The sequence below is a fragment of the Haemaphysalis longicornis genome, unplaced genomic scaffold (genome assembly GCF_048455015.1).
Source record: "Haemaphysalis longicornis isolate Haplotype H1 unplaced genomic scaffold, Haemaphysalis longicornis Haplotype H1 scaffold_6, whole genome shotgun sequence".
In the NCBI taxonomy this organism is placed as follows: Eukaryota; Metazoa; Arthropoda; class Arachnida; order Ixodida; family Ixodidae; genus Haemaphysalis; species Haemaphysalis longicornis.
In genome coordinates, this window is record NW_027526407.1 from 41,809,583 (window position 1) to 41,834,420 (window position 24,838).

The 24,838-nt window shown below is 49.5% G+C and overlaps 2 protein-coding genes across 4 annotated transcripts in view; one reads left to right on the forward strand and one right to left on the reverse strand.

Moving 5' to 3' along the window:
• Nucleotides 1–22,790, reverse strand: part of LOC144142519 (uncharacterized) — a 43,006-nt gene extending 20,216 nt beyond the window's left edge. The window contains exons 1-4 of one of the 3 annotated variants that reach the window (XM_077674094.1): nt 22,407–22,764; nt 21,921–22,058; nt 19,826–19,966; nt 7,695–7,862 (exon numbers count right to left, since the gene is read on the reverse strand). In XM_077674094.1, coding sequence (XP_077530220.1) covers nt 7,695–7,862; nt 19,826–19,966; nt 21,921–22,058; nt 22,407–22,427 — 468 coding nt within the window. In that variant the 5' untranslated portion in view covers nt 22,428–22,764. Of the gene's footprint in view, nt 1–7,694; nt 7,863–19,825; nt 19,967–21,920; nt 22,059–22,406 lie in introns of all 3 variants that reach the window. The other 2 variants (XM_077674093.1, XM_077674095.1) reach the window with 2 other exon arrangements.
• Nucleotides 1,980–24,838, forward strand: part of Borcs5 (BLOC-1 related complex subunit 5) — a 59,372-nt gene continuing 36,513 nt past the window's right edge. The window contains exon 1 of the mRNA XM_077674099.1: nt 1,980–2,091. The gene's annotated coding sequence lies outside the window, so the exon portion shown is untranslated. The remainder of the gene's footprint in view (nt 2,092–24,838) is intronic.

Below are 24,838 nucleotides of genomic sequence, written 5' to 3' on the forward strand. Positions count from 1 at the left end.
TGAGTGACTCTCTACGATCCCGCTACAGTGTGGCCCCCATCCCACGGAATATGAACCCTGCCTTCCATCAAGAACGCCGCCTTGCCCGGGCCAAGGCCTTACACAAAGCCCACGCTTCGCATCCCACTACCCTACACGTCGACGCAGCGGAATATCCCGACCGTGCAGCCTGCGTCGCCGTAGTGGTCGACTCCCGAGGAGACTCTGTAGCTTCGTGTTCGGTCTCCACGCCTCACCCTGAAGTTGGTGAAGAAGTCGCCATTGCCCTGGCCCTTACAGCTGCCACGGCCACCGCAATAATCTCCGACTCGCAGACGGCTCTGCGGAACTTTGCGACGGGTTGTGTATCCCCCATCACCGCACGTATCCTGCAGACTGCACTGCAGACTCCGCCTGCACATTGTCCACGCCTGATATGGACTCCGGCCCATTCGTCCCTTCCGGGTAACGAGCTGGCTAACGAGGTAGCCTGAGATTTCTGCTGCCGGGATGCCTCGGATGCTGCCTCTCCACCTGGGGCGGGAGGGAGGGATCGCCTGGTTACGTATCGGGAAATAACGCAGCACTACCGCCTTAGTCGGATGCACTTCCCCGGCCCCGCTTCCACTTTAAAACGCAGGCAGTCTGTTCAGTGCCGTCGACTGCAGACTAACACCTTCCCGCATCCCGCATTGTGCCACCTCCACTTCCCCAGGCGATACTGCCACACATGCACGTGGTGCGGCGCGCCTTTTGCTTCCCTCCACCACATGGTAGGCGCGTGCCCCTCGCGACCCACCCTCCATCCTACTCTGTCCCTGCCCCTTACCACGGCAGAGCAATGGGAGGCTACTCTGCTCAGCCCCGACCAACAAGTTCAAGAGTGTGTGATTCAGCTGGCCGACCTCGCCGCTAGGGCCCACGGGCTCCTAGCCGTCGACTAGGGGACTGTAGTGTGCCGGTGCTCCCAGCCGGTGCCTCTTTCTTCACAGCTCTGGGTAAATAAAGTTTTTACCACCACCACCACCACCCAGCTGTTACATCGTCATCATCATCAACAACAGCCACTAGGTACACTTCAGGACGAATGCCTCTCCCATCGACCTCCAACCGGTCCAATCCCGTGCCGCTCGAGTCCATTCTTTGCCTCCGAATTCCTTTATTTCGTCCCTCCATCGCGTAAGTGGCCTTCCTCCTTTTCTAGACCCGCCTCTGGGTGTCCACTCTGTCACCCTGGTAGTCCACCGATTGTCGTTTCGCCTAACTACGTGGCCAGCGCAAGTCAATTTCTTTTTCTTTTTTTGAACTATAATATATTCTACTTTGGTTTGTTCCCTGATACAGGAAGCTTGTTTCCTGTCTCGTAATGGCACTCCGATCATAATGAGTTCCATGGCCCGTTGAGCCTACCTAAGTTTTCTTTCTGGATGTTTAGTAAAGCGGCAAATTTCTACTCCATATGTCATAATTCCACATTTATTTTCCGATTTTGCCGCTGTAGGTGCTCGATGACTGGCGGGTCCGGATTGTTTCATCCGCAGGCTTTCACATCTCTCCCAAAGTGGACCGCGTCAGCACGTGCCGGAACCGCGGCCAATTCCAAAGCCAACACCCGCGCTACGAACCCAAAAGAAGTGCTGTGCACCCTGAATGCGATGATACCTCAATCAGATAGACGCCGGTTTCATACCACGAGGGACCCAGGCTCGATAACGACCACGTGGAGGGTTTTACTGCGAAGCAGGACATGTCTCACCCCCTCCAGTTTTCATTCCGGTGAAGCCGATTTACTTCGCGCCGCTCCGGCGCTCCTCCTCGCCACGGCTGACCCCCCTTTCACAAAGGTTATCACAACGATTATTCCCCTCGCCACCACTGATGCCTCCTTCACAAGTTGCGCGGTCGGCGGACACCGGCAGTAGCGCCGTTATCAGGTGATTGCGGAGAATCAACAGCAACGCGAATGGGTGTAAAAACGCCCCAAAGGCCCCCTCCCCAACCACCACCACCGCCGAGAATGTAGCCGCGGCCGTTGCCGCCTCTAGTTCCACCTCGCCCACTGTCTGCGCGTCCCTTCCAGTTGAAAGCAACCTGCGCCATTAGAACGCCAGCGTAAGCACATGATTCTTCTTTAGTTTGAAAGCCATTCCGAGCGACATTGTCGCGTCAGCGGCCCTCCATGACCAGCTGGTCATAGCTATTCTGGCGGAAGAATAATAATAGATCTTAGTCTGGCCGCATATAAGGTCTTTCTCTCTCCCTTCGCCGGTGTATTTGACGCCTAATTATGCGCCCATCTCCCGTTGCAGGTTTAAACGTGCACGAGTCTGGGGGGAGAGAGGGGGCATGCACGCACAGCAGGGCTTAATGCCGCTACCGAAGACATGCTCGTTTTGGTGGTGGAAGATTTGAACGTGGCAGTCTGGCTCACTGCGCCCTGTCAGCTGACCTCCGCAATCAATCGGTTTGGTCCCGGGTTGGAGTGTTGCACAGACAATAAGATACCTACGACTGTGTAGCGAACACTCTAAGAAATCGGGGGAGCAGTTGAAGAGTCCAACCGTCATTGTACGCTTGCAAGCGTTGGTGGACTCCCCTCGAAAGCTGCGGGGAGTTGGATGCAATGCTCGCTCCCCATGAGGAGGAGAGCAAAACTGACCGCCTACTCTTCTCGTGCGCGGCGGAGTGCAGCCCCAGTTCTGCTCCCGCACCAGTGAAGAGTAAACCTGCGCATCGTCTCCCATCTCCAGTACGAAGAGTAGAATTGCAATTTCATTCTTGTCCAGTGTGGGAGTAAGCATGGAGATGCACTCCTGCCATCTGCGCCCACCAACTCATCAGCGATGTTTTATTTGCATACGAATATATTATATAAAGCGGTTGTGTAAAAAGCGCCCGATTACTTCTGCCGCGCATTCTAAACGTGCAAGAATATGAATTCGTGTAACGATTGCTCGCAGCGTTCAGTGGCGGCAGGCGGCAAGCGCCCCCCCCCCCCCCCCCCCCCCCGCGGCGGCGCAGGCGTGGATCACGATACGTATCGCGTCATACATCCGGGGGATCAGGTAACGCGAACCGCCCGAGCAAGCGTGAGAAAGGCACCTTCAGCGAGCCACGAAGTGCGCGTGTTCTGCAAAAACCTACACAGGTGGTGAACCCGCCAAGGCCGGACGGGCGACTTACAGGCCGCTCCAGACCGTGATGTCAATGTGCTACGAACGAAAGCAGACACTTCGTGCAACATGGGAAGTTGTACCTGCCCTTATCGTCATACTTGCTTCGACACAGTATACGACGCGTGTTGACTAACCGCTGGCCGCTTGTGCGTCAGCGCGACATCATGCACACGCGAGCAAGTCGTATATTCGTTCATTCGTGCGTGCGTGCGTGCGTGGTACTAGTTTTTCTTTCGGACGAACATCACAGCGGCGACAGCGCTGAGGCCGATTTCGGAACTATGCGCACTGTGTAGCGATGCGCGCGCTATGGCCGGACTGTATCCGCATCCGTCGCAGGCTTCGCGCCTTGAGCTTGGGATATTTCGCAGCTATTACGACCTTGGATTTACCTACCGGCCGAAGAAACGCTGGCGGGAAGTAGAGGTAAGCCATTAATTAACCTCGTATTCTTGTCTTGTGTATTTAACGAAGCAGAGTTACTCTCGGTACTTCGGTCCGCGGAAGCGGTTAGTCCTAACGTTTTCGTGACTGATTTTGACCGTTGCTTAGTTTTGAAGGGCGGCTTTTGTACCCGTGTGCGAACAGCGTCGATTCTTGCACCGTTTCAATCCCTTTGATTCGTGAAGTGTTGGTATCCTTGCGGAATGTTTTCGCTGGTAGGAAGCATGGTCGCGCGAGTAGTCGCAGCGCTACGCTGTACTCTTAGCTCGGCGGCTAGGGTTAGAGTGGCGGACGTGCAGTAGCTGTGGCTACCTGCGCGGCTCCAAAGAATTGCGTACAATAGGCTGAGTGATAGGAGCGCGTCTAGCGCGTGGTAGTCACTAAATTACAATAATTTTAGTGACCGCCGCGCGTACAGCAGCAGACTGAAATGCTGTTCAGACAAGTTTTTTTACGTTTTGCTTGAGGGCAGGATGGACGGAAATGGAACTTTTCGGGGCGTACTCACCGCACTGTTAAGGGGTAATTACATGCGTCTAAGGCGATGAGCGACGCGAGAAACCTCACTCAGTGTGTACGGCAAACAGGTATTGTGTGCGACACAGACAAGCGAAAATTTTTTACACAGGCCGCTGACGGCGGCGACAGCGGCAGGCGACGGGCCGTCGCCGTCGCGGGTTTATTCCCGGACAGAAGCAGCCCACAAGCGAGCGGCAGCAACGACGACGAAGGGCATTGGCAGCAATGCATTACTTTTTTTCGTTTGTCGCTGTCGCCCACACTGTTTGTTGTACCCATTACATTACTTTTTTCGCGTCGGTTGTCGCCGTCGCTCGAGCGTTCGAGCGTTCTGATCGTTCAATGACGAGCCTATTGGTTCTCATCAAATGTTGCGATCTGCAGCGTGCATGCAACGAAGCGTACTCGAGAATGAAGAAAACAGTAGCAGTAGCTATATGACTCATTAGCAACTTTTCCACGCTAGTCTTGTGAAAGTATAATTGGCCCTACGTTGCAGTCGGCTGAGGACAAAATCCAATGCAAATTATTCAGGGATTATAACCTTACAAAAAGAGTTATGTTTCCTTAAATTTTGTGCAATGTTTTTATACCGAGAACGATAGCGGGGTAAACAGTTGAAGCTACGGACACGTAAGCACTAATGGGTTTGGGGCGCAGTGCGTAGGCAGACAGCTGTAGGGCGCGCTGTCTGACATGACATTGGCCAACTGGTACAATGAGCGTGGTGGCATCCAAGGTCACCACATCCGCATCTAGACTCGTTACTGCGCCAAGCAGTATGGCATTCCAATGCGGGTTCGGTGCGTGCTCTCGGCGCAAAAACTAATCTATCACCCAATAAACTTCATTTAACGTTGTCAAACTCGTTAATATTTTTTTCATTGTAGAACTTATTTTTGCTGTCCCCCTCTTTCTGTCTATGTAGGAACCACGGGAAGACGCTACTTGCTCGAAGATTTTTTTTTTGAGAGAGAGGGAGAGATCTCCGAGGCGTCAGCAGCAGTGGCCGTCGCATTCAAGACACTTCTCCTCACACCCTTGGACATAGTGGATGGGTTCCCATTGCTGCTGTCTGTGTTTTGGCCGTTCATTGTGTAATACGCTTCAAAGGCGAAGCGCACCTTCTTGCTTCTGTAGACGTTACTTTGGCTCAAGCACGGTGCCCTGGTCGGCACTGTTCTGAAGGCCGCCACCAACATTATGAAGCAGTCAGCTCGAACGTGTTTGTTTTTAATACCAAGTTATGCCTTTTTAAATCTTACTAGCGCATCCTCATTTGAGAACCACCCGCCTAAAAAACACAGTGGGAATGTTTCCTGCGGTTTCCTATTGTACCACCAAAATATATCTGTTGCAAAGTTGCCGTGTCAATGGCTTTGTATCTTTGTGTTGATTGCACCTTGTATGCGTTAATAGTAATCCACGCTGAATTGTTTTAGTCCCAGATTTTTCTTTCGCAAAATGTATTCGTAAATATTTTTTATGCGTGTTAAAATAAGAGCTGGCTTTTTCAGTCCATGTGAAGCACTCACTGATGTACTAAGGCCATTTTGTTTTATGTTAATACTGTTAACTATTCTCCCACTGCTGTATTTCTACTGACGCATTTCGTGCTAATGCCAGTACCTTTTTATTTGTGGATGTTAGTCATTTTTATCGTCATAATTTAATGTTTGTATTTCAGTGTTTTCAATTGCTTTGCTGCATTTTTATTTGTGAATTTTTTCTTGGGTGTATCCTAAATAGGCGCTACGTCTCCTGTGTGCATGTGGAGTAGGAACCGTTTTTATGCCGTGATATTTTAATTCCCAATAAATTGCATTTTGTGTCAAATTGCAGAATGAACCGATTGTTGTGGTATTTTGAAAAATAAAGTCTGAGCTTGTTTTTTCTTCTTTTCCATGTTTCAAAATAGCTTGTCCTGTGTTGTTCTTGTAACTGCCTATAGTACCATCGTGGGGAAGGGGGGGGGGGGGTGGTCTAGTAGCAGGCGGAGCGAAAGCACGCTGCCTCGCGGGGAATAGCAGAACGCTCTTGAGGCGTAACGAGAAGCTTTCCAAGAGAGAGTAGTAGTACCCGTCTGCAGTATCCGGGAGCGCCGCCAATAGAGCTTATTTACGCCTACAGGGAGTGACGGAACGCTGCCTTGGAGATGGCATTGCAATTCCCACACAGGGTTCAAGTACTCCGCTTCGAAAGCAGCAAGTAAATCCCACTCGGAGTGTTTCGCCTCTCGTTCGGCCGCCACGCGCTACTCCTCGGAAGAGTCGCCCAATGCTTCCAAAGGGAGTGAAATATGGGACAAAAGTTTTTACTCCTAGACAGAGTGCCCAGCACTCCTCGAGTTCTTGGAGTGAAAGGGACACCCACGTGTGTGTCCACTAGTATAGACGTCGTATAGTATAGTATAGTATAGTATAGACTAGTATAGAGGAAAAGGAGCGGAAACTCCTCGCCCCAATACAACGGACATATCATCAGTAAGGTCATATAGCCTTTAGCTGCGCGTGCCCGCCCCCCTCCCTCCAATTCCAACCCGTGCACGCATAAACCGGCAACTGGTCATGAGCGGGTCCTCAGAAGTTAAAAACACTGTCGAACATGTCCCGGTGAAGGCCGTTAAACTGTGAACAAGTGACACTGGCCCACGTCGGCGTTCCAAGCGGGCCAGTTGCTGTTCATCCGAAAGGGATTCGCAGCTACTCGACCAGCTGGAACTTGAGGCGGCAACGGCGGCGGCGGCGGCTCTCCGTTGTTTTCGCACATTTGTGCATGGTAGAAGCACACTTGTGCATGGTACAGTTCGCTAAATTTGTGTTTCTCAATCTTTTTTAGCAAAATAACACTTGGTGATTTGCTCCCACTTTCGTTTGCTAATAGAGTTGCAGAAATTGAGGGCATTATTGCGAATCTATACTTTCACTGGGTAAAAAAATCCCAGATAGAAAATGTAAATAGCGCATTGCTTCACATGGTATATTTAAGTAACTCTTCGCACAAGAAGGTTCACGCTTGGTTCGTCCATTTTCCCCACTTTCGCACAGTAGATACCTAGATACTACGAGAACCATTCCCGCGCATTTTTTTTTTTCATATCCGCCATTTTGTCGACAAATAATACCGAATAGATTTTATGGCATGTTCAACCATATTTAAGGATGTCTCGGTGGAAAATCATGTTCTTTCACACCCCCATAAAATTTGAACAAACATTGGAACATACACAGGTCATTGCGTTTGCAAATTAAAGGGTGAAATCTATCAAATAAGAACGAATCATTATTGATTTTGCTATAGACTGGGTGTCATCAGAATTACGACACCTATATAGACTTTTTCACCTTTGGTAATGAAATCTTGAAAACACGTTTTTAAGGAAATGAACACAAAAAAGGATAAATCGCATGCTGCACAAAAAAAAAATCTATTTCAACTGAAACAAGTTTTTTAGATTACATAAAATCAAATTGCTTAACTTAGCGAAACGGAAGCGAATACAATATATTTTTGGTACATTTTGTCAGCATTGGGAAGTGCTTTGACTGATTGGTCATTTTATTTAAAATTCCTTACCTTCATATGTTCCGTGCTGAGCTCCTCGTCACAATAAATGCAAGGCTGGGATGCCATTGAACATAACCTCAAGTGACGCACCAGATTTTTCTCTTTTAGTTTCCTTTCACAATAACAACAAATAACCTGCTTGTCTTCGTCTTCATTTGCAGGCTTCAGCGGCAGCAGCTGTAAAAAATACAGATAAGAAGAGTCGAAAGTTAGGTACCTTTTGTTTGAAAAAGAAGATGGAGGAAATTGAGGCGTCTGCTTTAAGTGCAAATTGCGAAAGCCTTATCAGATCCCGTTCGCATTGGGCTTCTTCTAATATTAGTCCCGGACAATCCGCTCTCTGCCCCTGGACGCGACTCGACGCTCACTTTTCTCGAAGACCCTTGGTCCGAACTAAGTCCGTGGACTGTGCGGGAAAACTGCGCCTCGGCTTTTAGTGGCGCCGAAGAAAAGCGACGCAAGACCCGGCGTCCATTTCAACGAGCGTCGTGTTCTTTATCGAAGACAATATCTAAGGGCACAGCACGCGCTGTGTGCTGCACGTACAGATCCTCTTCATCGTCCTCTTCCTTGCGCGGCTCATTCCAATCACGTGGCAGTTCAGCGCGATTTTCAAATACAATTTACAAGAGACTGTCCGCGAATATCCAGGACTAGTAAATCAGGTTGCCCATGTTCGTTCGCTTGTCGTGCTAGTGGTGCACGCGAGCGGTGGAAACTTTCCGCTCCTGCTGGGCAGCGCCCTACAATCCCGGAGGTTTCAGTGGGCGCCGAAAGATCGCGCTGGGGTTTTTTTTTCCCCGCGCCGATTTTTGCTGCGAAGCAGCATAGGTATAACCCACCCAGTTTTGATTCCGGTGATGCCGACTCACACGGCCCCGCTACGGAGCTCCTCCTCGCCACCACCGACCGCTGTATCACAACTGATATTCGCCTAGCCACCACCACCGATGCCTTATTCACAAGTTGCGCTACCGGATGACAACGGCGGTAGCTCCCTTATCAGATGATTACGGAGAACACACAGGAGCGCGAAGGGGCGTAAAAATTACCGATAGCCGACGTCGCCGCCGTGTCCGCCTCAAATTCCACCTCGCCGAGTAGGTGTGAATTCAAGAGCCACTTGCCCCGGTTGGAACCCCGACGTGAGCCCATAATTCTTCAAATTGAAAGGCTTTCCGAGCGACATTTTCGCCGGTGTATTTCACGCCTAAGTATGCGCGCGGGGGGGGGGGGGGGGAGAGAGAGAGAGAGATATATATATATATATATATATATATATATATATATATATAGAGAGAGAGAGAGAGAGAGAGAGAGAGAGAGAGAGAGAGAGAGAGAGAGAGAGAGGGAGAGAGAAGTGGGTCGTGCACGCACAGCTGGGCTACCCGCCGCTACCGATAATGCCCGTTGTGCTGGTTCGAGATTTGACGTGGAAGACTCGTGGCTCAATGCGTCCTTTCAGCTGTCGTCCGTAATTGAGCGGTTTCGATCTGTGTTTGTGTGTTACACAGACAGTAACATGCCTACCACGGGAAGAGAAACAGATAGCCATATGTTCGTCCGCCAGAATAAAGCTCCAAACATCCAAGCTTTAACTCGCTAACGGACGGACGCATGTCTTTCGCTTGCAGGAAGCGCGGAAATCTAAAAAGCCTCGGCCCCAACAGAAGTGCGAATAGGTGCAAAAACAACAGAAAGCCGCTGCCGCCACCGCTGCGTCCTCTATTTCCAGCGCGTCAAATTGTTGTGAATCCCTCCCAGATGAACGGAAACATCCTGGCTTGTGACGCCGACGTGGGGCAATATTACTTGTTCAGCTTAAAGAACTTTGACAGCGACAGTTTCGGTGGTTTCTTCACCTTTAATCCCCCGCACATAACCGTTTGCCGGCGTGCACGGGTTGGGAGAGGGGGAAGCGTGCACGCGAAGCTATAGGTTTTATGCCGTTACTGATGGCATGTCCGTTGTGCGCGAGGCAGGTTTTAGCATGGACGTCAAACGACCCAATGCGACTTGTCCCGTGTCCTCTCGGTGATCGAGCGTATTGGGTTGGTGTGTTACACAAACAGTAAGATGCCTACTGCGCGATATTAAAACAGACAGCTCCATGTTTGTCCGCAAGCCTGAAGCTAGGGTCCTCCCGTGTTTCATTCAGCTAAATGCTAGAAAGCATGCTCAATCGCGAATTACGAACAAATGTGTTTCCTTTCATGCACTCCGTGGAGCGCGTTTAGCTTCGCAGGTCATCCTTCTTCACAGAGTGGAAGGGCACTAATTTTTTGCTCATAGTCCACGCCAGCGATGACTTCGGATTTTCTGCGACACAGGCCGCGAACACTGCGCGCTAAAAACTGAGCTTGAAATAGTGGATTATTGTAAAAATTGTACGCTTTAAATGAAGCGTTCCGCAGGCTCGAACTAGCCTGACAGAGGTGGCCTTTGTATTTCAATTTTTCGGGGGCGACGCCCCTTAGGGGCTCGGGCTGTCGACGTCTCGTGTAGTCATCGGCTCGTGTAGTCGCCGTACTAAAACACCGGGACACTCGTTTTCCAACGCCTCGCGCTAGAACGTAACGCTTACTAAAAGTGTATACCGGATAAAGCCTGTTCAAAATAAAACTAACATGGTTGAAAGATTTGTGGAACGTTCCTTGTCCCCTTCACGAATCGTCAAGCACAAGCAGAAGCTGTTTGTAGACGGGTTATGTTAGCCTTACACTAAAATATTCACCGGCCCTCGACGCTAGGCCTGATCGGACCGGGTGGTCGGTCGAAGCAAGAGAAGGCATATTTCCCTGGTGCCGGGGGCTTCCGTGATCACCAAGGGCGAGCCCTCAGGGCGAGGCGCGGGCGTTGCACTGAGCTCGCGTTGACCCCTGCCACTACCCCGATGTGCGGCAAATGGGGCATGCAAATTGCTTAAATCCGGTTCACCGCAGGAGAGGGCGCCACCGCCTCTGAAAGCACGCGATTGCTCCTCCCACCGGCGCTTCTCCGGCGCCCAATCAGCGCACGCCGTGTGGCAAGAGAGAGAGACCTACAATTTTTGCAAACAGTTATACACTGCATGCTTCGCTCCTCCGCATGTTTCACGTTAGTGGAGATAGCCGGGGATTTTTTTTTTTACTTCAATGCCTTCCATACTGAACTTGTACATTACACGTACATTAAAGTGAGAGCTACAAAGCATTCACTAGAACGTTGGCTTCACTGTCAAATTTGTTCAAGCAACTTCAGTCGATGCACGCAGTTTTGGTCAGAACGTAGCCTATAACAGCTCCATTGTAAAAGTAGAAAGGGGTAATTTAAAACAATAAGGGTTTGTAGCTTTTTCCTCGTGGTAGAAAAGTGAACTTTTCGATTATCAAAGCTGTAAACAAATAAACATGATGTCGTTGCCGAGGGGGGGGGGGGGGGGGGATAATATTTCGGATCTCTAAAGAGTCGGACTGGCCAAACCTTGGTAGCGTAACCTCCTAAGGTGCCTGTGTGGGATAGGTGCCCGGATTCGCCAATGATCTGTTTGTGGGAAGCGACAACTCCCCGAGAGAGAGAGAGAGAGAGTAAACTTTATTAAAGAAAAAGAGCCAAGTGGTCGGTTTCCTCAGTCCAGGACCCCGTTGGAGCGTCCAGCCGTCTCAGCCCGGTGAATCAGCCGAAGCTGTTCTTCGGCGCTCGAGCTGGCCAGTTCTCCTTCCCACTGCTCAACCGAGGGGTTAGAAATCGCGGAAACTGAGGGGTTGAGCTGGCACTCCCACACCATGTGGTATAGAGTGCAGGGTGCTTTGCAGAATCGACACTGCGGGTGGTATTGCGTAGGCCAGATAAAGTGCAGCTTGGTAGGATGGGGAAAGGTGTTTGTTTGCAGGAGACGCCAGTAGCGCTCCTCTTTCTTGCTGAGAGAGGGGTGTGCAGGGGGAAGCGTTAACCGGGCTAGCCTGTAGTATTGCGTCACCTCCTGGAATGATGTCAAGGGGATGGCCGTCTCTAGCCAACTCTCTCGCGGCGCTCGGCTGGTCAGACCTCGAGCAGTCTCGTGGGCAAAGACATTGCCACGGAGAGAAGTGTGAGCGGGTGTCCAGACAACCAATACCCTTTTCTTTGGAGGGTTCTGGCTTAAGATCTTCATTGCGGTGTGTGAGATGCGGCCTTGAAGGTAGCTCCTACACGCTGACTGAGAGTCCGTGATGACTACTTCCGCAGGTGTTTGCGTTATCGCCAGTGCTATAGCTACCCTCTTCGGCCTGTAGCGTCGTTACTTTCGTGAGAGTGAGGCTCGTGACGTGGCTGTCTATCTTCGTTACGGTCGCCACCATGACTCCGCGTCTTGCATAATCTGCGGCGTCCGTGTAAAAAACATTTTCGTTGGAGCCATATTTTTTCTCCAGGGCTCTAACCTCGCGCCTCTCTCCGTCCCTCGTGGAACTGCGGGTGCATGTTTCTTGGCAAGGGGGCCACTGTGATGTTACGGCGTAGTTCACCAGGGATATTTTCCGTCGATTCTAGAGGGCGATCAGGGATGTTCATGCCCAGTCTCAGTAGAAGGGCCCTGCCCGCATCCGTCCTTGATAGCCGGTAGCGCTGACTGAGCAGGTGGCCCTCAATCAGCTCGTCCACAGTGTTGTGAAGCCCAAGCTTGAGGAGACACTCGTTGGAGGTGTAGGATGGCAAACCCAGCGCTTGTTTGTACACCTTTCGCAAGAGGGTATCCAACTTGTTCTTCTCAGTCTTCGTTAGTAGAGCATAGGGCGTAACATAGGTGAACCTTGAGACGACAAATGCCTGGACAAGTCGAAGTATGTCAGCCTCCTTCATGCCTCTTCCTTTGACCGTGATCCGACGAAGCATGTGAGCAATCTGTCTACTCGTGCTTTCCAAATTCCTTATCATCGTTGTGTTTGCGCAATCTGCTTGGAAAATCATGCCTAGAATTTTGATTTGCGGAGACGGGATGATGGTGGCACCGTCCAGCATGATGTGCATTGAAGGTGCATCAGCTCGCCTACCGCCTTTACGGCGCACTAGGAGCAGTTCCGATTTTTCTGCCGGATAGAGTTAGGATAGGGATAAAGCTAGGTGCAGTCATAGCTTCTTCATCTTACAGTCGCGCGAGTTTATTGGTAACACACATAACATAGTCATAGCTGCACGAACATGCATATAGCCGCGTGTCGTTGTTGTCATGGCAGCGGACTGGGGCCGACGCGTTCAAACACTAGCTTAACGTAGAGTTGGTACCGCCAATACACATTTTCTTGCACACGGTAGCGTAACTGCTCCCCCAGTGATTGAGCGTGGCGTTGTTTCCTCCCCGCCCTGTCATTGATTTGACAATACGCAGAGGAAACTTCCTAATTTGCCCAATTCTGGTTCGATCAGAAGGAAAATTGGTTTTTAGATTTGATGAGCTCGATGACATTTTTGGAGAAATTAATTTCCACTTTTCGATATACTCTAAAGTTCTGGAAGAACACCCACAGAAACTACAGAGATACCAAGTAAAAAATATGGTATGGGCGAACTTTCTGGTCAGGTGCGAAAATCTACAAAAAAGTGGCCGCACCGCCAACCAAATCTGCGGAGATATCAAGAAAAAATACACCAACGAACTTTCGGGTGAAGTGCGGAAAGGACAAATAAGTGACCGCGCCGCCGCATGAATAGATGGTTCGCCTTTATTTTATTCACTCATTGTCACTAAAGGCGTCGAACAATGCGTCGCTGTCAGAGTCGAACACGAACGGCAGCGAGTCGTCCACCATGCTCTCCCGAGCTTCAAGTCCCCTCCCCGGTTCCGTGCTCGCAGAGGCCAGGTGCCGGTTGAACTCGCATATAGGCTTGTCGAGATTGCATATAGGTTTGTCGAGATTGCGCGCCGCTTAAACGATTCCAAGACAATATCTCCCCGCTCTTCTATTCTTCCCATCTACTACCCCTTTCTCCTACTCTTGCTAGTCAAGCCAGACAGGCTGTGTCTCTTCTTTAACACGAAAGTGTTTTATTCCCGGATACACAATGATTTCACTGACGTCACATCCGTTACGAAAGTGACGCCAGTACGACGAAGCAAGCGGCCTGTAAAGGGTGCACCCCCGCACACAGGGTCTTCTTGCGGGAAAGCAACCTTTAGTACTAAAGAGTACGTTATACTTAGGGTTGTTCGTTTTCGGGTTATATATATTTTAACACAAAAGTGTTTCATGCCGGGATACACCCAGATTTCACTGATGTCATATCCGTCACGGAAATGACAGCAGTGCACCTTTGCCGGAGCGACCCGCCCGCAGGACGTCGCTCGCCAAGCACACCCACAAGACAGCGGCCGACCCGCAAATCATGCTCAGCTGCAGATTTCGCTGCACATTTCACTTTCGTGTTTTACCGATTCCTATGACAGAAGAATCAACCACAGTGTTTTTCAAAATCGGGACATCGGTGGTATTCGTGCACGCGGGCCGTAATCGCGGAGGGAGCTACCGGGGCTATCAAAAGCGTAAAAGCTACTGCGATTTCAGGGGGGCGGGGGGCCGCTCTCTTGGGTCTTTTTTTTTTTAATTGCATGTTTCATCCCTAAAAGGGGGTGGCCGATGTTTCGGGGGAGGGCGTTCTCTCCTGAACTTTCCGGTAATGTAATCGTGTCACCCCTCGCTATTTTTAATCGCAATTAAAGCTGATTTAGTTGTATTTGACTTGATTATGGGCCAATATACGCGACCGACATATTGTTACGCTGTCTACTCACGGTCCGCAAGGTCCAGTGACCCAAGGAATTGACCTACGAATTTAAGGTAAGATTCTGGCAAGGTAGAGGAAGACGAGGTTGCTAGCGTTCGCGGCTGCAGTCGGACATACTGAGCTACCCCTTATTTACTTTGCAATAAACCGTCGTTCCCCGCACGTAACAATCATCATCATCATCATCATCATCATCATCATCACCAGCCTATCTACGCCCACTGGCAAAGGCCTCTCCCATTATTCTCCAATTACCCCGATCCTGTGCCAACTGTGACCAATTTATCCCCGCAAACTTCTTGATCTCATCTTCCCATCTAACTTTCTGCCGCCCCCTGCAGCGCTTGCCTTCTCTAGGGATCCACTCTGTTACCCTTAATGACCAACGGTTATCTTGCCTTAGCATTACATGCCCTGCCCACGTCCATTTCTTCTTCTTAATCTCTTACTAATATGTCCTTAACACGCGTTTGTTCCCTGACCCACTCCGCTCTCTTCTTGTACCTTAATGTTACACCTATCATTTTCCGCTCCATTGCCCGCTGAGTCGTTCTCAATTTAAGTTGAACCCTCTTAGTGAGCCTCCAAGTTTCTGCCCCGTAGGTGACGTAACAATATGCCTGGGCTTATTGCGCGCCGTAGTGGAGGGCTTAGGCTTAAGTTTTACTACCACTTGGGGATCCTTAACGTGCACCGAAATCTCGACACCCGCGAGTAGAAGCTTTTCGCCTCCATCAGAAAAGCAACCACCATGGTCGGGATCGAGACCACGTCCTTCGGCTCAGCAGCACGACGCCTTAGCCACTGCGGCACCGCGGCGGGGGCAATTAAAACACTTCGAAACTCATTCGATGGTATACTATCGTCTCCTTTACAAGCATTGACAGACAATTGGCTCTGTACTCGCTTGAAATATTCACTGTTCCTTACATCCCCACGAAAGAAAGATACAATCGTGAAAAAACGGTGAATGAATAAACTTATTTATTAACTATCAATTTATAATTAATAATACTCATTGTAAATATTAAATTAACGAATGAGTGCGTGCCTTTTTTTTTTTTATTCCGCCGCTCTTCTTTTTCCAGCAGTTGGGAACCGTTGTCGGACCACACCGGAAAGCGTTCTGAAATGATTCTTCCCTCTCGTCTGTCCAATCCTTCGTCACAGTGTGGCCAACATTTACCTAATGAAATCTCGTCCAAGTAGAACACCCCATGTGCTTACAAAAATACTCGCAATAACGCACTCTGCGCCACACGAGGAACAGCCGGTTGCTGTGTTGAGGCGCAGGGCCAACCTCCAGTGTAGTTCTAAATTTGTAACCGAATATAGCTACTCCGAGAGAGCGGAGTTTCAGGACCGTCAGTCTTTTTCAGTTGCATTATCGTGCGGGAAAGCCACCCGCCTAGCCAGTAGCGCACGTGGGCAGCAGCGGGGCGGAGCCTGCTCGCGCATGCGCCGTCTGCCACGGTGGCAGCTGCGAGGCCGTACGGGGGCGTTCCTGCACAGCCCTGGTTCTCGCAAGTGTTACTACCCATTGGTATCCATATTGAGGGGGTATAGCCTCAGCAACAGGTGGCTGGCGTCAGTGACACGGCTTGAGGTCCAAGCCTCTCTGACGATTCTGGCTGTCATTGTCGCCGCCAGGCTAAAACCAGTGTTCACCACGTCTCCGTAGCAGAGCTTGGCCCAATAAAGTATCTCTCTCTCTCTCTCTCTCTCTCTCTCTCTCTCTCTCTCTCTCTCTCTCTCTCTCTCTCTCTCTCTCTCTCTCTCTCTCTCTCTCTCTCTCTCTCTCTCTCTCTCTCTTGTGGTTGCGGCTGCTGCTGACCAGTCTTCGAACTTCGGCTTGCGCGTGTAGCACAACCCGCGACCCCTGTAGTCACCTGCCTTCTGAGGGGCACTGCATTTAGTGCATGTCGCTCTTCCGGTTTATTTCCACTTTAATACGCCAAGTTATTGTCCTAGTGAATATACACAAACTTTAGCAAGCTTCTGTCACCGCCAAGCGGTTCTTACGGGATGAAATGCCAATGGCCTGGCCTGCTTCTTCTTCTTTCTCTTTCTCGTCCTCTTCCTCTTCTTTTTCCTCTTTCCACCTGGCTGTAGAAGTTCAACGCCACCTACAGAAGGTTCAACGCTCTGTAGGTGGCGTTGAGTAGTCCCCGCTTTGCCTCCTTCCATAAGTAAGCGGCTTTGCATCATTCCAATATGCCGCATTCCTGAAAGCAGCCTCAACTTACCACCGAAGCTTCGCTAATGTACTGGAGGGCGTGACTTCCAACTGTCTGCTACACATGATTTAAGGGGCCCTGCAACGAAGCGCTCTCTGCCTCTCCTTTCTGAAGCACTTTGAAAGCAGTGCCCACTGCGACGCCTGTTGGGGAGAAGAAACAATCGAGCATATGCTTTGTCGTTGCCCCCAGTATTCATCACAAAGAAGCATGCTAGCCACCAAGCTCAACCTTCTGGACGACCGAGCGGTCACGGTAAGACACCGGTCGCTAACCATCTACTTCACGGAAGGTACCAAAAGCGTTTTCCTACGTTTCCTGACCGACACCAGACAACGTGAACTGCTGTGGCGCCTAAAAAGGGACTAGAGTGCGCGCGCGCCTCCATTCCTACCCCCCTTCCTTTTCGCCAGCCCTCTTTTAACTCGGAAAAGACCTCCCGCAGTAACGGGTAGCAGACTAGGCTCCACGCAAGGCTAAAGTCCCGGCTTTTACATTCGCTTTTCACCCCCCTCCTTGAAAGCTGCCCCACCGAAAGATCAGAAAGCTACTCCGTGATTTGCTTACCGCGAAGGACACACCACCAAAATGAATGGATAAGCTTATATGCGTGACACTTCCTTACACCTTGTCTAAAGTACAGCTGGGCTGTTTTAAACTTCCACTTTGCATACGTCCAAACACCAACTAAATTGCTAAAATTAAGCATGCGGTTGTTGATGTTAGACACGCGTGGGAACCGGTCTCAGTTTTTCCGCTGATGAAGGACCGTGCTGCGAGTGGACAAGAAGCTTTACATGTCGACACGCAATGACTACATGGTAAGCGAAGTCTTGTAGTTGGTTGGCTGATATAAATACCAGCCAACCAACGTGCACAAGCTGCGGACGGTATCAAAAATGAGGGCTCCTGTCTACTACCTTTCTTACTCCAACCTGGTGCAATCACGCCGTGAACCGAACCAACCCATTAGCGGTATTGATAAGGATATTGTGATTAGTTGCTGCTTGGGCAGTCAATACTTAATGCACTTGCTGGACACACAGCTTAGTAGCCGAACAAAAAAAAAAACGATTGCAGAATTTGGTTGTGTTACATTCATACTTATACCTCGCTTCTCTGTGAACTGTACTGACGAAAATTTCATATCTTCTTTTTGCCTTTGATTTCGTTTTGTTCTTCTGCTCCCATAGAAAGTGGCTGTGGAATGCTTATACTGCTTCAATTGAAATGAAGCCGGCGTGTAGCCGCAATATGGCAGCTGTGGCGTCACAAAGGACTACAAGAAATATCAGGACATCGGCGAAAAATGAGAATGAGTTAAACATTCGAACGAGTTTTAGGTTACCTGATGTGCATAGAAATATTCCATAGTACCTAGCTCTCGCTTTTCGCAAGAACGAGTATAGCTCTCTTCGACATCTCAAAGCCGCGGGGACTACGCAAACTGCTTCACCCAACTTAAGCATTGAACGACTCTGACAGTACTTGTGCTTGTGGGCTGTCTGGAACACCTTGGAGCCTGATGCTTTCACGGGGTGAAAAGCAAGCCTTTTATCGGTGTAAATTTATCGCGCAGGGCAAGTGACGTTCCGAGTTGTGTTAGCGTCTTAACCAGTTTGTCAAAAAGCGGACTGGCGCACGCAGCAACGCGAGCGACCCTTTGAGAGTGCGCGTCCAAAATTCCGGCGATAACATATCTAAACTTCCACAGCCATCACTACATGTATAGGTGGCGACGGTTTGGGGGGTAATTTAAAAAAAAATGGTGACATTTTCGGGTATGAGCAATAAGCGTGGGCAATATTGACTTTATGATAAACTTGTGTCAAAATTTTCTCCATTTCGTATACGGAATAATCTGCCGATGTTGCCGAGCCACTTATTCATTGTCAGGGTTATTTCGGTCTTGCAAATGATCGTCTCGTTTCTTTTACCGGAAAATGACAGCTGGCGAACGTCGAAAATCTATGCGTTTGTATTAAACACGCAATTTAAAGGGGCCGTAAATAGGGTGGCAAAGTAGGTGAGGCCTGGAGCTTTCACCCTTTCCTCGCATCAAAGCGCTATGGGTGCTACGAGCTGATAAGCTCGAGCAAGAAACAACCCAGAGGCACTTCTCACGGCGCTTGCGCTCTGAGGAACGCGCAGCCATTGGCTACGCTAAGTGATTCGTTCGGCGTTTATTTTAGCAGCCGGCGCGCATGCCCCGCCTACTACTGGCTACATGGCACTGCTTTTCGCGTCGGCCGCGCTAGCAATGGCACGTCAGTTTCTACAAAAAAAAAAAACAGCATCGCTGAAATTATTCGGTCACCTCTTTATGAAGCCGTGCCGACGACAATCGCCAGCACAATCTTTCACCGCGCTATCATCCCCTTTCACGAATTTGTAACCTGATTTTCAGCAGTGGTCCGGATCTGGCAGGCGGGGGCGAGTTTTCGCTGCCGCGGTGCGTGCCGATTCTTGCGCCGTCCGTGTCCACCGTGAAGGCAGATGGTTGCCGCGGTCACGTGCTTAGCGTTTATGCCTGCAGAAGACTATGTGCTTATCAGCGTTATTCACATCTTGTAAACGACCGGCTATATCAACAAACTCAGCTACGCTCGTGTGACGGATGGCGGCGATCGACATTCGTCCCTACAAAGATACGCTACCCCGGAGTTTCGCTCTCGTAGACACCTAAGTAGGAATTCATTAGTCGTAGACACCGTCCGAGCCGCCGAAACCACCTGAGGCTACCCCCCCCCCCTCTCAGCCAGAAACACTGATGCCTACAGCGTTTGGTGGAACCCGCCAATAGCGGAGCCGTTGTCGTCATCGCCAGCTGCGCCGTAGAGCCAACGTCAGAAGCAAACATGCTACGTAACTCCATTGAATGGTGGCAAGACTTAACATGTAACCAAGGAAAGAAAAGAGCGCTTATCTAGCGATAGCGCGCTTGAAATCGCTACCTATTTAGGGCCCCTTTAAGAAGCGTTGAGACCCCGCAGCTGCAAGAAACTACTGAATATCTATGGCTTATTTACAGCACTGCTTGGTCTATAGCACGACGCAGTTTAGGCCACACTGCACCACTTTTGAGGATTATGTGAGTAATCCTGCGTCAGAGAGCACCGTCCATGGAGTGACACGTGAGTTCGCAGCTGCGTCAGCTCTACTTGCCTGGGCTTGCTGAAGCGGGCTTGAAGGATACAAGGGCCTGAAAGTCTGCCTACTATTCTGGTTGCTGTCCATTTGGACTGGTTGAGACTGATTTGGTAAAGAAGGAGCATCACTGGGCCGAGCTTGTTTCGGTATGGCTCCCTGAAAAACAAGGCGTCAGAATGAGAAGTGGGGAGCGTTCTTAAGCACATTAAAAAGAATTCCTCGAGGCGCTTGAATCTGCTTACGTGCTTTGAATGCGAAAGCCTTAGGGCTTCCCTATTACTCACCATACACTGCGTTACTACCACATCGTCTTTGCATCTCTATGTTGCCCTCGCCTCTTTTGGCGCGAATTATTACTTCCACAGGAGGCTAGTGACGCTTCAGGTTACAGCTTTCCCAGAATAAAAATTCTCCATGGCAGGGCGTACCTGTTCTACTCACGAGCGTCACGTTCACCTGTCATGCGGTTTGACGCCAGCACCTCAAGCGTTAGGCTAAATTTGGTTCCGCCGCTTGAAACGTGCTGTTGTATCATGGTGGAACGCACTGGGCTCCTACTCGGGAACCCCGGTTTCCATCCCCACACGAAATCAAACACAGAAATCCCTTATTAACCCGAACTGGGATATCTCGAAAAATCTGCTGAGTCGAAACTTTTTTCTCTCAGTGCATTTACCTCTCATATGTGCTATGTATTTGCCCCACTTTATCTCAAAACGGGGACTCCAGGTATCTCGAAATGTTGACAGAGAGGACACAAGGCAAAGTCCGCTGCAGGCAGCTGATAAGGTCTTCGTTCGAACGCTTAGCTCCCACTACGCGCCGAGCGCGGTCGTCTACGGCAAATTTACGCGGGGTACGCGCTGTGCGAGGCCGATGCCCACGTTACGGGAATTCTTTCCGACGCCTACGTAATACAGATAGCTGTGGATGACGCAGCTGATCATGCGGATGACGTGGAGCCACGAGAAGTGCCTACTATGGCCGAAACATGATGATGATGACGGTTGGATTTTTATGGCGCAAGGCCAACTGGGGCAGAAAGCGCCAAATCACTGGTTATGTATAAAGGGGAAGATTTAAAGACTACAATCGCTCAATGAGGCCAACAGTAAAAAAAATTTAAGGCAATGGTGGTGGCTGGTGTATACGGCCAGTTCTGATTACACATGATAGGAAATGAGGTATAAAAACTTAACATCTGACAAATACTTAAAGAGCATTTGACAGGGACCATAGCATCGTCGCCTAAAAACAACCATGGGTGGACTGGAATGTGTAGTCTGTAGAGTTGGGGAAAGTGTTCGTGTCGTGTCGTGTCAAGTGTCTTGCATTGAATGAGTGGCCGAAACAAGAAACGTTCTGCTCCTGCCTCGCAGCAAGGTATAATGTAGTGGTGGCGACTTACGATTTATGCGATGCATTGAGCACCTCGAGAACGCTTTGCTGAGCACCTCGAGAACGAAACAGGCGAGCATCGCGTAGATTTTTCTCCGCAATAATAAAAGTTTGTTTTTCATGTGAATTATTTTGTCTTTATTACAAAAGCTCCCCTGCGCAGTGGCGCATTTGCTACAAGCACTATCTCTTACATTAGTGACGTGGTCACAATTTTTTTTTTTTTGCATTTCCGTTAACTCGCAACTCCGCTTATCTCGAAATTTTCTGTGTATTTTAAAACTTCGAATTAACGATGGATTACTGTACGCCCAGTTTTCTTCTCAAACACCTTCGACATTGTAATTAATCAACATGCGCACTTTTGCGCACGTTTCAACATTCCTGTAAGTGCTTTTTGCTCTCAAGTAATTTTCTGCATCACACAACAGCACCGCTTGTCCGCACAATGGGACTCTTATTAGGTTTCGCCTTGAAAACCAAAATTCACGGCTACAGTTCCGGGTTATTACCTACACAGAAGAAGCCCGTCTTAGAACTCTTGCTTTGTGCCATTGCAATCAACAGAAATCAAGAAACCCATGCACAAAGTCTTCATGTTTAATTTTTTCACCATAACAACACCAGAGAAACATCAATGGCTTTTTTTGTATTTCTATATATTTCTGTAACTCTGAACACCGATAATTCATACGCCAAAAACTGCACTTGCCTGCGCTTTCGGGAGATCATTTGAACGGTACCTGGAGCGAAAAATTACTCCATAATTTTGGTTGCTCCTCGCCTTTACTGACGCAGACGTCTGCGGCAGAAGGGCTGGCTTGAGTCTAACTTCCCTCTGTGGGGCTTCCTGAAAAAAAGACGTCGTAATCAAGTTTCGCGGTCTTTCCTCGAGTATATTCAAATACCAAAATCCGCGTGGTACATTTGCGGAATATTACCCATACAGAGGGTGCCAGTAAGTCTCCTTCATATCAATATTTCAAGAATCCGTCTAAAATAACGCCCACAATAATGCCTCGCATTTGCGGTAGATATTACACAAGTCTGCTGAAAAAGGCGAAAAAAACATATGGCGTAGCACTTACTTGCGGCAAAGCCGTGCTGCCCCGTTCGGGAGATAAACCGCCGGCTGCCGGATAACCAATTACAAAACCCTTCGACACATTTTCGCAACGTTTTTACGTCACTCACCCACCTTTTCTCCGTTTGATTCCATGTAATCTTTAGAAGGTTTTCCAGTGGAGTAGCTCGTAACTATCTTTGCACCTGATGACGAGCCTTCGCACGACCTCCGCTCATTTTTGTTCGGCCAGTTTTTTTTTTTTTTCAGTTGAAGATGGAACAAGCGCGAGCAAGTCTCATAATCGGCGGTGCCGGCTGACGGCGTGTCCCGAGCAAGGCGTAGCGGTTCTGACTGCCCCCTTGGAAACACGCCCGTTTGATAAGAGAGATGTGCGTCACAGCATGCATCGCCCTCCCTCCTCCTTCGCGAAACAAAACGTCAGTTCAGCGTTCTTCCGTTGCTTCGCACAGAGACTTGGATAACATGCTTTACAAAGCAGACAACACCAAGTACAGGGGGGATTAAAAGAAATGCGAACAACGGCCTGGCTGCAAAGTCAGTAAACTCTGCGCATGCGCACTGCTTCGACAGCGTTTGAGAGTGTGGCTTACATTAGTGGGAAATGATTGATCGAGAGGCGACGCCGGTCGTTCATTTTGAGGCGGCTTTTCACGCTGCGTCGCCACTGAGCAGGATGATCGTTGAAGAGCATCATGCTAGCTGCAATGGCTGAGCCTGCTGCGCGCTTCGCTCCCAAATGAGTAGATAACAGGATGCTCAGTGGCGACAGAGCACAACAAGACGCTTTAAAATAAATGATCGGCGTCGCTTCTTTATCAAGCAGTTCCGCTAACAGTAGGCCACACTCTCAAACGCTCTGAAACAACTACGCATGCGCGCAGTTTACTGACAGTGCAGCCAGACGGTGCGGCATGCGGCGGAGGCTGTGTGCTCCGTTGTTCGTATTTCTTTTAATCCCCCCTGTACAGCGTTAGAACGGTGGTTTGGGCTAGTTGGTGGTGCATACTGAAATTCGAAACAGCGCGAAAAGACGGGACAAGGAAACGACGACACACGGCGCTGACTAACAACTGGTTGGTTTATCGCGCGGGTTGCGAAATATACCCAGAAAAGAAGGCGAGAAGGAACACGATAAAAAAGAAGGAAGCACGAAAAAGAGCACGAAAAAGAGGACGTCTTGCTTTCCTCGTGCCTCTAGCCACGTCTCATATCAGCGTTTCTATCATTTAATCAATGAACGTGTATCAATCTTGTATTTTGTGTGCAATGTTCGATGCACTTCTTTTTTTTCGTGCTCTTTTTCTTGCTTCCTTCTTTTTTATCGTGTTCCTTCTCGCCTTCTTTTCTGGGTATATTTCGCAACCCGCGCAATAAACCAACCAGTTGTTAGTCAGCGCCTTGTGTCGTCGTTTCTTTGTCCCGTCTTTTCGCGCTGTTTCGAATTTCAGTCAGCAAGTGCAGCAGAGCGGGCGTACTCGCCAATGAATTGATCATTGAAGTAAAGCTCCCACTCCGTATGTTCAAATATTACAGACCAAGAATTACATTTGGCAAGGGAACACAGAAGGGAGTTGCTTGTACAATTCGATCATAATTTTGAATGACTATTTTCCTGGGCCAACTACGAGAATTGCTGCCAGAGGTACTTTCGCGCCGATTAGAGACGTTATGCCACCGACTTAGTCTCAACGCAGTGCTTACTAAGTCATACCTTTTTCGACTTGGTGTCACCACAAACCCTTACTGCGGCAACTGCGGGTCCCCGGAAACCGGGGAGCATTTGCTGCTGGAATGCTCCGCATACATACACGCAAGGTGCAGTCTTGTGCAGAAACTAGAGCCCCTCAGTCCAGGACCAATGACCTTGAAAGTACTTCTTGGTCTATGACCAAGAAGTACTTTAGCCAACGCCTCCAGTACAAGCTGAACGCAAAGTACTGGAGGCGTTGTTAGACTATCTGGATGAGATTGGCGGGATTGCAGTGATTTAGAGTTTATAAGACGCACTTTTTAATCCAACTACTCACAAACTGAACGTCATTTCTTTTCATGTTTCTGTCTTCTTTTATTTCTTCTCTTTCTTCTTCTTTCTTCTGCCCTGTAATCTATGGGGCCTTTTTTCCCCTCCCCCTTCCCCTGCCGAGTAGCGTGTCGGTGTCGAAATTACGGCAAAAATCTCGGCTTCCTCGTCTATAATAAAGAGCCTTCTCTCTTTCTCTCCCCCCAGCCGCTACAATTCCGCAGTGAAACTTTCCCGTACAAGCCGAGTAAACTTCCCAAACGCTCGCACAAGGGCCGAGTGCCAGGCCGGCGAGTCACTTGTACCTATTTTACCGAAGGTGGCGGCGCCATCAAAGCACTTGAATTCACATGGCTACTTTCACGGCCATGGTGAATGCTCAACTTAGTAACCGCCTGTGGCAGATGAGCTGCAGACTCTTTCACCCCCCGCCAATGCTGTGTTGTGGAAGGCCTGAGGGCCCCGCCAGATCGACAAGGGTCAGGGTCACCTCAAAAGTGTAAGGTCAGCTTTCCCGGCGTAA